At 39.8% G+C, this 10,689-nt stretch overlaps 1 protein-coding gene across 2 annotated transcripts in view; it reads right to left on the reverse strand.

Annotated features, from left to right (window-relative positions):
• Window positions 1-1,719: 1,719 nt before the first annotated feature.
• Window positions 1,720-10,689, reverse strand: part of LOC149139886 (mitochondrial fission 1 protein A-like) — a 17,136-nt gene continuing 8,166 nt past the window's right edge. The window contains exons 2-6 of one of the 2 annotated variants that reach the window (XR_016264126.1): window positions 5,233-5,374; window positions 2,945-3,066; window positions 2,480-2,543; window positions 2,044-2,261; window positions 1,720-1,912 (exon numbers count right to left, since the gene is read on the reverse strand). Coding sequence is in view for 1 of the 2 variants with exons in the window: in XM_089446901.1 (XP_089303027.1) it covers window positions 2,176-2,261; window positions 2,480-2,543; window positions 2,945-3,066; window positions 5,233-5,374 (414 nt within the window). In the remaining variant the exon portion in view is untranslated. Of the gene's footprint in view, window positions 2,262-2,479; window positions 2,544-2,944; window positions 3,067-5,232; window positions 5,375-10,689 lie in introns of both variants that reach the window. The other variant, XM_089446901.1, reaches the window with a different exon arrangement.

Genomic DNA, 10,689 nt, shown 5'->3' on the forward strand with positions numbered 1-10,689 from the left:
TACATGGGACATAAACCTGGCATCATGGCAGATCAAATTAACATATAGTTCTTGAAACATTTGGTTTCCAACGGGAAGTAAAGATGGAACAGTTCAAACTGAAAACATCATTTCTTAATACATGGGACATGAACCTGGCATCATGGCAGATCAGATTAACATATGGTTCTTGAAGTCATACAGCTCTTGAAGCAGGTTTTTCTCCAGTTAGGGTTCTTAATTTTTTATAAGCACAAAAAGCTTGAGATTAGTTTAAATTGTGTCTAGTGTGATATATTTTTTAGCATTTAACAATAATCCAGTAAAGCACAGACTTTTTGTTTATAGTTCCTTTTCTTATCATATTTTATGGAAGAGGGCTCACAAATCTGACCTAGTGCTGCTAAAAGGAAAAAATCCCCACGGGTTTTTCTTAAATGGTTTAGCTATTCAAGAAATTATGAATTTTTCTTAAATGCTTTAATTTTATTTCAACTCAAATTGAAATTATGATTTCTTTTTGGTAAAATATTACATTGAAAATCATGAAACAAGTACACCAAAATTGTTACAAAATAGAGCCAAAGAATGATAAGAGAAGATTCCCTGCCATTATTATTACGTTTTAGGTAAAAAAAATTATGTAAATTATGAAACAAGTACCCCAAGATTGTTACAACCTAGTGGCAAAAGAGTGATGAGAGAAGATTCCCCTGCCATCAAAAGCAAAGAGGGAAAGCATATCAAATTTACCCCCGATTGAGTCTATTTCGGTGCTAAAAATGGTAACCCTGGCCAAAAATCGAATGGCCATTTCCAACTTTAGTTAGTCTATAGCATCCTACTATGACCATTTAATAATAATCTATCTGCTGACAAATTCGAAATTTTCAAGGTCACCCTTTACACGCCTTGTTTTCCCAAAAGAACTTTGATGCCTTATGAAGCTAAAGTAATTATACATCAATAGATTTGTCAAAATTGGAATACAGTATAAATCAACGAGTTTTAAGGAAAGGAGGTAGATAGCAAATTGACACAAGAACAAGAAAACATCATTACAGACGATTACACATAAGGGCAAAACTAACCCAATAAAAATACTCGTAAGAAATGATTGAATGATCAGAATCCATTTTAAAGAAAAAATAGAGTTGCATAACATTGGGCCAGGGATGCATTCCATGCTATAAACGAATGTCTAGGGCAACTGATGATGTATGTTCCTCTCCATTGTGAATATTGCAAAAGCCATTCCAACAGAAACAACAATAGATATGAATACCGGTATACACCCATGTTTTGTTATAGAAAATACAAGGTATTTACTTTCCAAGCACTCCCAGTGATGGATAGTTAGACACATGCGACTTTCTCCATTGGAGGCTTACTCAAGAGGGGAGGCTTATTTTTGGGGTTAAACATATTCGTTTGAAATATTAAACTCTGCCACAGCTGTATGCAGATTAATCAAACGAAAATGAGTATTAATTGTAGAGCAACATACCTCAATTAGCCAAAAAAGAGTCATGACCTCTACAAACAAACATATTAATCCATGTGTACATAAAATGCTAAAACAAGACAAGCCGAGAAGGCTTAACATTTCTCCGATAGAAGAGAGGATAAAACAAAACTCCAAATTCAGTGACTTGAGGCAATCACAAAAGTATAGATAACTGCGTTTGGAATGGAACAAATTATATTTACAGCATGATAAATGGAACAAAATACCTCGGATATAGAACTAAAAGTAAATATGGGTATTTCAAGAGTGTAATCAATACCAAGATGAGGTGAACACTGCATATACCCCCTGCCAGACAGGTATAATTGGAAGAAGCTTGAGACAATCTCTTGTAGGCCTTATTAGGATCTGAATTATGAATGAGCAACTTACTCTATATCTGCTAGAGGGTGAACTCATCACATCCTGTTCAATCATATGAGAATTTCATATATTTATCGACTTCTATAAAATCAATTAATAGACCAACAGCTTTGAGTTTCATATCATATCTGACTAATATGCAAACAGAAAAGAGCAATTTATTGTCCTTAGACCTTAGTAAGATGCACATTGAGTGGACAGGCCAACTGAAGGTAAGCAGGATCCTCGAGACATCAAATTGTTTTGTTCCACACAGCTTATTAAAAGTTCAGTATTCACACAGGTTGCAGTTATCACTTCATATATCATTTCTTCCGTGACAAAGCCGCTGCAATCCCACCAGCAACTAATCCTACTGCAGTGACCGCAATACCTATGCCAATCACACCATCTGTGACACAAGATCTGTCAGCTGAATTGTCTTTATTAAATTGTGCTACACTGTTTAATAAATATGCATTTTCCTTTCCAAGACAGTATCTGGCACAAAAGTGTTCATCCCAAGTTATGTTGCCAACTAGTGATGTCAAGTAGGAGCATGGAATCTATAAAGCATGCATGTAATAAGAACAATTAAGGATTTAAATGTTCTCTCATCTTTCACCCTACCTTTTGTAATTTTCTCTTCAAGTACTTTCTTCAGTGACAATGCTTGCCTGAAGTCTGGAGCTATCTGCATATATACAAATTAACATATAGCTATGGTAAGTAATGACTTTACAATTTCTATCACTATATTTTATACCAGAAAAATTATCCGGGCATTTATAGATTGAGATTTATCATTTTTATTCTTGACAGAACACCATCACAATTGAGATAAATTATAATGCAGAGTCGTGTTTTCAGTGGATTATGAAGGGTTTGAAGTGCCGTCACTCTATCCAATGCTGCTAATAGTGTCACATGGAAACCTTCAATTCCATTGATGCTACCGTGGCAATTAAATGGACAACATTCACATCGAGATGGAACCCCAAATATGTCCTATCTAGTATATATGGTTGCTAACTTAAATTTAAAAAAAAAAACTACAAATATGACAAAAAATTGGATCCACAACAATACACATACCTGTAATGCTTGGTCTAAACACAGTCTGCTCCTAGGATAATCTTCTGCCCTGTAGTGAGCTACTGCAAGAAGATAAAGTATCTCCCTTCTCTGCAAAGGGCCGCCATCTCTGTCTAAGGCAGCTGCAAGCAGTGAAGTAGTTTTAGAACTCGATAGAAAAGATTTCACACTTGAAATAATCCAGAATCAAGAATACTTTCAAATATAAATGTTCAACATAGGAGATGAGGATTCTAGCATTCACATGTCCTCTCATGGTTGGGTAGCTATAACAATTGACAGAAGAGTACGGAAATGCCATATTTGTTTCACTGTCTGTTCAAAATCTCAGTATCTCTGGCGCAGGAAAGTGATCTTTGGAGTTCCATAAATTCCGTTGGGTTGGATTTTCTTCTATTTAGACTTGGTACTTGGCTAATCCCTCATATTATAAATAGAGGGGCCCATTTCCAACATGCCATTGGATTGTGGTGATTTCTTGGATAGTTTGGCCTCTTTGGTCAATTTATGCAACTAATGATTCCATAAGTTAGATGCAATTTTAAAACTACATACTGCAATTTCTTTCTACTATTGAGTGGATTATGAAAGGATATTTCAACATGGTGGAGTGGGATGAAGATAGAATTGGCACAAGACCAGACACTAAGGTCCCTTCAGGATTTATTAGCTTAATATCATGGAATGCAAGGGATGCTTCTAGAGAAGGAAGGCAACGTTTGATATGGGGTTCCATCCATTCTATTATGCTGGAAATTCTTCTATTATGCAGGAGTTCTTTACAATTGAGTTAGACCTCTATTCTTTCTTGAATAGATTATTCTCGGGGGGATTACTGTCACAAAATCGTAAGGAGAAAGCAGGAAGTATTTTGTAGGTTGCTCCCTAGATCCAAAGTTAAGATGCATGTACACTCCCTAATGAAGCAGCATATATTCAAGGTCAAATTAGGGCAATCTTCCTGCTTAAAGAGCTAAATTCTTAATATGCACTTTATTGGCTCTGCACTCAGGCCAAAACTTACACAAGATTTAGTTGAAAGAACAATGCAGTGCCTTGACACTTTAGCTCAAGCAGCAAGTATTGTTGTGTGGAAGACAAAGTGCTCACAATTGGTCAATATGGATTTCCAGATTGACTTCATATGATTTTCCCACCCATGGCTGGCTAAAGAAACTAGATGACTTTTGAGGAGTTTAGATTAGGAAAACCTCGCAGGAATGAAAGGGGTTCTTAATTATAAACTTGTAACTGATATTTGAGTTGTGTAATAGACCATATAGTTGAACAAATATAAGAGCCATTGGAGGGGATGGCCCTTGGCAGATTCTTCTTTCACGCCATATTAGAAACGTTGATCGTGTGTGTTGTATCAAAGGCCCTTTTAAGACCACGATGTAGTAGTAGGAGCTAGAAATTTCAAGCTCGTAGGTTTAGTTATTCATAAAAGTATTTGGCAGGCATGAGTAAATTATCCAGGTCACATTGGGAGTTCAATAGGCCAATAAATGACTCAGATTTGGCAGTGATATTCATCTGAACATTTCCCTTTACAAGCAAGCATATTAGTATTTTCGGGACAAGAAGATGGCCTTTCGATTGGAGCAGAGAGTGGTGAATAAATCGCAACAATAGTTGTTGCAAAGAAATAAGCATTTTTTGAGTTTTGCAAGATTCTACCTCGATCTATTCTCTTAAAGATTTATCTGAATACTCAAGGATGAATTGGAAGGATTGGACATGGTTTTACAATAAACCATGTCTGAAACTGTCAAGCTTGTCTTTTGAGACTTGCTGAGGGACCCCAGAGTTGTGGGAATGGTCGCTATCGTTTTGGTCAGCCATCTGCACTAGAAGTTCAGTTCTCTACTGAGATAAGAATCTTTAACAAAGATAGAAGCTCTCTGGAGATTGGGCAGAAGGTTGGAACTTGGTATGCCACCACTCTTGGCATATATGGGGAGGGGATGCCTGTTTAGCCACTGCTTGGAGTATTTTTTCTACTCTTATGTATCGCTCAATGTATCTTTCTGGGCAGTAAGGTAATATATGATCATGCCTTCATAAGGAAAAAAATTTAAAAATAGAAAAATAAAAAATAAGGGACCTGCAGACTTCCATAGAGATAAGAGAATCGAAAGATTCTGCCTGGATCTAGACCACACACATAAGAATGCAAGTTGACTTCAAGAAAAGTAGATTGATGCAAAACATTTTTAAGTGAAAAGTGCAGCAGCAGTTTGCAACTTTGCATCCTAGAGAACTTTAAGCTAAGAATAATCACCTACCTTCCAACATTGCTATCCCTCTTTGAACATCTGGAGGACGTCGTGAATGTACCAGCGCCCATGATAACCTCATTATGCTGTCAGTGTTACCTGTACCTTTTGAAAGACCATCTCCTTCTCCAACAAATTCACGCTCACAGTTCTGAAAATTCACAAAACACGTTAGAAGCAAAACAACTTACTAGATAAACCAACAGCAACAGTAACTTTCCATTTGCAGTTATTAAAGCATACTTGGATAAAAATTCCATATAGACATTACTGTTTAAGAAAAGAAAAGGAGGAGAACATAAAAGATTAACATGTGGTGGCTCAAAGATGGATCCACTGTTAATTAAGAGCAATGAGAAGACCAGCTGCAACTCTGAGAATCAAGATATTTGCAAGATAATCCACAAATAATCATTGTGGTATAATATTTTTGCGATTGGTTTTTTAAAGTATGACTACAATTTAAACGAGGCTTATAAGATTCATTGCATACAAAAAAAAAAAAATATGCAGAATGTCTTTGTCATAAAGTAATCTCAGGTTAACCTTGAACTTACTATTGACCCAATTATATAAGCAAAATTTTAGTTAAGTTTCAGTGATGTGTGGATAAACTTACTAGTTAGTATATGCTAGATAATATGTTTGTAAATGCTAGATGATATCTCCACTATCAGTCTATCTAGTTTCAAAATCTGGTCTATTTTAGCCAGAAATGTCAAAACCAATTACAACATAGCCAAATTCCTCCTTACCAAAGAAGCCACTTCAGAGCGGAACGCAGGAGACCTACAAAGCAGGAAATGGACCCACCACCTATGTCCATTTCCAGCCAGGTAACATTTCCTGAAAAGAAAGAACCCAAACCAGTTAGGAAACAGCTGCAAAACTTTCCCCGGTTGTTTATTTTTAAGTTTTTGTTTCTGACCTGGAAACATTTTGGATATGTCTGCAAACCTAAAGAGGCAGGCAGTCGAAGATTATTGTTAAAATTGGCAACTAGGGCCAAACTCCATGCAGGTCATCTTATTAATGGAGGCTGATATTTTTCTGGGATCCCTCTCATCGAGAGGTGTAGGATTGATCTAAAGATCATCCGATTCCAATAAGTATTCATGGAGATATGAATTTATTTGTGTTATGGGACAATTCGTCACGGTCGGCCAGCAACCAAACAAACCCCACTTGTGCTCAACGTTTTAGTATAAATAGAGGTGGCCTTCAAGTCATTTCAACACACTTGGGATCTCTTCCTCTCAACTTGTCTTTGGGCTTTAGTAGGAGGAGAGATCCTAAGGGATAACGCTGCCCTAATCCAGAGGGCAGAAGCTGGAACTGTCAGGAACTGCCGGGAACAACCGGAATTGCCGGGAACTGTCGGAACTGCTGGGAAAGTTTACGTAGAGGGCAGAAGCCGGAACTGCCGGGAAAGTTTATGTAGAGGTCAGAAGCCGGAACTGCCGGGAATAGTCGGAACTGTCGGGAACTGCCTGAATAGCCGAGAAAGCTGATGCAGAAGGCAGAAGTCGAAACTGCCGGGAAAACTAACGCAAAGGGCAGAAGCCAGAATTGCTGCCAGAATAGCCGAGAAAGCTGATGCGGAGGGCAGAAGCCGGAATAGCCAGGAAAGTTGACGCAGAGGGCAGAAGCCGGAACTGTCGAGAACAGCTGGAACTGCCAGAACTACGAGGAACAGCCGGAACAGTCGGAACTACCGGGAACAACCGGAATTTCCAGAACTGCCGAAATTGCCAGGAATAACCTGTCTCTGAAGGAAAACAGCGTGCAAGGGACAGCTAACTAACATTGGGATAGTTGTATGGTACTTAGCAACAAATACACCAAGCATGCAATGTTACAGCTAGCATGCAAGGGACAACTAGCATGCAACAGTAAGCATGCTAAGGACAACAAGCATGCTAGGGACAACAAGCAAGCAAGGTGCAGCCAACACATAGGTCAGCATGGCAACATGGTGTAGCAATGGCACATAATGCAGTACAGTGGTGGGTACAGTCATGATTAATGAAGCGTGATGAGATGCAGCATAGTGATGATGGGTGCAGCATGGTGCAGTGCGGTGAGGTGCAGCATGATGACGAAATGTAGCACAACGATAGGTGAAGGAATCACCTTGGACAATCAGTTGAAGCAGCATGTCTTCAACTGATCTCATGTATCATCTTCTTAGAGATGATCTATGCTCTTATCTAGATAATTCAAAATGTTGACTTCAGTTGTAAACGTACTATCTCTCTCTCTCTCTCTCTGTTGAACTATTGAAGAACATATAAAAAGAATTGATCAAGGGTTTCCCCACATTGGGGTTTCTCCCTGGCTAGCGCCACATCTTGTGTCCTCTTGTCTTGGCTTGTCTTCTGCGATTTATGTTTATGTTCTATCTGCAATTTGCTTTAATGCTGATGTGATTGCTAGTTTGGAAAAGATATAGAGCTAACTATGAAAATTGAAATAAATTGCTCTAAGCATAGAACATACCTAAAATTAACATGGTATCAGAGCTAAGGTGAAGGCAATGCCCAAGAAAGAGTGAAAGAGCGATCACCGAAGACGGTTGGGAAAGGAAAAAAGGATCAATGGATTCCTCATCCCTCTTCAAATTCGCCAAGGGTGAAGTCGAAGCAAAGAATATTATCAGAATGGCACAGGTTGGAAGGAAAGGCAGATGCCTTGTTGTAATAAGTTCAGCCATTATGCGAAGGTGTGTCTAAGGTAGGGACACATCACTTGGTGATGATAACAATCATTCCAGGGACATCTTCAATGATCAGAGGAATGACAGGTAATGCAGGTCATCAAGGAAACGGCCGACTCTTCAGAGAAAGCAAGGAACCCCAGGTATGAAGAATCAAATGCTGTTTTTTATAAGATAAAGAAGCGTTATCTTGTATTGGCCCTCTCCTTCAGATTCTTTGGGAATCTGTCTTATTGATCGTAATGCTTCAAGGCACCTCATCGGATAGAAGGGTGCTCTCTCAAATTTGGTAGCAACCGTGGGATTGTACTTGGAGTCGATGCCACCTATCCCGGAAAGGGTGTAGGGAATGTTACCCCTCAATTGAATCAGGGTAACTCTATTCATTTACAAGAATCTCTTTTATGTACCTAATTGCAAGAAGAACCTAATGTCCATCTCGGAAATGGAATTCAAAGGTTTCAAGGTGGCATTCATCGATGGAAAGGATGGTCCATTGGGGATCATGTCAATTGACATATTGCATCTATAACACCGGAGATCTACCTATGGGGCCCTACCCGATGTGAGTCAGATGGTGATAGGAATGCCTGAATTCAAGAAGAGCATGAAGGTACATGTCTGAGATGTATCGAAGGAAAATCTTATAAGGGGACCATTCCCCTCATGCAGCAGGTCCACAGGTTTGGAACAACCTGAGGAGTTTGAGATTCATGATCAAGAATCTCATGTATACAAGTGGAAGAAAGCCCTCTATGGCTTGAAGCAAAACACCCTGGGCGTAGTATGAGAGGATTGCTAGTTGTCTGATGAAGCTAAGATTCAATAGGAGTGAAACCGATCCAAACCATTATCTGAAGGTTGTGGATGATAGACCTCTCATACCGGCACCTTATGAGGACGACCTATTTCTTACAAGTGCTGACCCTCTCATTTGCAGAAGTAAGAGGGAGTTGGATTCCAGATGTGGAATGATAAATTGCAAGCATGTGAATACCTCGAGGATCTTAACTTTCAGAAATTATATGGTAGTGATGTCGGACCAAATTTGGGAAATGCCTCTGAGTTTCATAAACTCATTCGCGTTGATGTTCTTGGTAAACCTCCGTCCGGACATATATTTTGCAGTTAGCATGGTGACCGCATATTTGGTTGAGCCTCACTGGATTGGTGTCAAGAATCTTCTAAGATATCTTCGGGGCACAACCTCTCATGGATTGAGATACACTGCCGGAAATATGAAACTGCATGATTATTCGAATGTTGACTGGGCAGGCAGTGTGGAGGATCACTAGAGCACTTCTCAGTGCTGGTTCTCTTTAGATTATGCTTCGATATCATGGATGAGCAGGAAGCAGAAGTCGGTTGCTATAAGCACCACCAAGACCGAATACATAGCTACGAGTATGATCTCGTGTGAAGCTGCATGGTTGCAGAAGCTCTTAAGTGAGTTGTTTGTACACATGATGAATACCACTGTGATTCTCTATGACAACCAGAGGGGGGATTCGATTATTGAGGAATCTTGTATTCGATGATTGCTCCAACAGATAGACATCAGATACTGCCTTATCTGGGATATGGTAAGTCGATGAGCGAGGAGGCTCCATCGCATTGAGACTAATGTACAGGTCGCAGACATTTTGTCAAAGACCCGAGGAAAGGTCAAATCTGTGACTTTCTTGAACGACTTGGAGTCGTTGAGAGACCTTCTTATAAGGGTCCTGCATGTTGCATGCATTGAGCTCTGGGAGCTCTGGGGGCTTAGGGCTTGGGGTACTTACTGGAGCAACATACGACCACAGGGCGACTCACCCTCCCCTGGTGATGCGCTATGTACAGAATGACAAGTTCAACCTTCCCCTGTGATACCCCGTGGCGACTGTGGAACAGGATGATTAGTTCTCCTGTGGGTCGGGATGATTAATTCTCCCGTGGCAACTATGGAACAACATGATTAGTTCTCCTGTGGGTCGGGATGATTAGTTCTCCCGTGGCAACTGTGGAACAGGATGATTAGTTCTCATGTGGACAGGATGATTAGTTATCCTGTCGAGGCATCCTACCCATGAGTCTACTCAGACTCATGGGAAGTACCTCTCATCTGATCAATGAGCAGGGAAATGGGGTTAGGGACCATAGTAGTACTATCGATGGATGCATCGATGTATATACCGTACTCCCTATGCTAGGATGACCTCCAATGATCTAGGATCAGTATGAGTGGTTTGACACACTCTCTTGTGATTTGATCTGGAATCAATAAAACTGACTTCGGGCCAGTGAGAGTGATGTGACACACTCTCTTCAGATGAAACTAACTTCGGGTCAGTAGAGAATGGTATAAGACATTCTCGATCAATTCTTCTTCTTCATGTTTCAGCAGAGCAGAGCGTAGCAGAGCAAAGCAGAGCTCAGTAGAACAGAGCAGTGCAAGGCACTGATGGCAGAGATAGTACAGTCGGACATATGGATCAGCGGATGGAGTTCTCCCTAGATGAGAGGGAGTGTTAAAATTGGAAACTAGGGCCAAACTCCATGTGGGTCATCCTATTAATGGAGGCTGATATTTTTCTTGGATCCCTCTCATCGAGAAGTGTAGGATTGATCTAAAGATCATCCGACTTCAATAAGTATTCATGGAGATATGAATTTATTTGTGTTATGGGACAATTCGTCAAGGTCGGCTAACAACCAAATAAACCCCACTTGTGCTCAACATTTTAGTATAAATAGAGGTGGCCTTCAAG

The sequence above is a fragment of the Pinus tabuliformis genome, chromosome X (genome assembly GCF_031772625.1).
Source record: "Pinus tabuliformis cultivar Carrire ecotype Pingquan chromosome X, CPIR1, whole genome shotgun sequence".
Classification (NCBI taxonomy): domain Eukaryota; kingdom Viridiplantae; phylum Streptophyta; class Pinopsida; order Pinales; family Pinaceae; genus Pinus; species Pinus tabuliformis.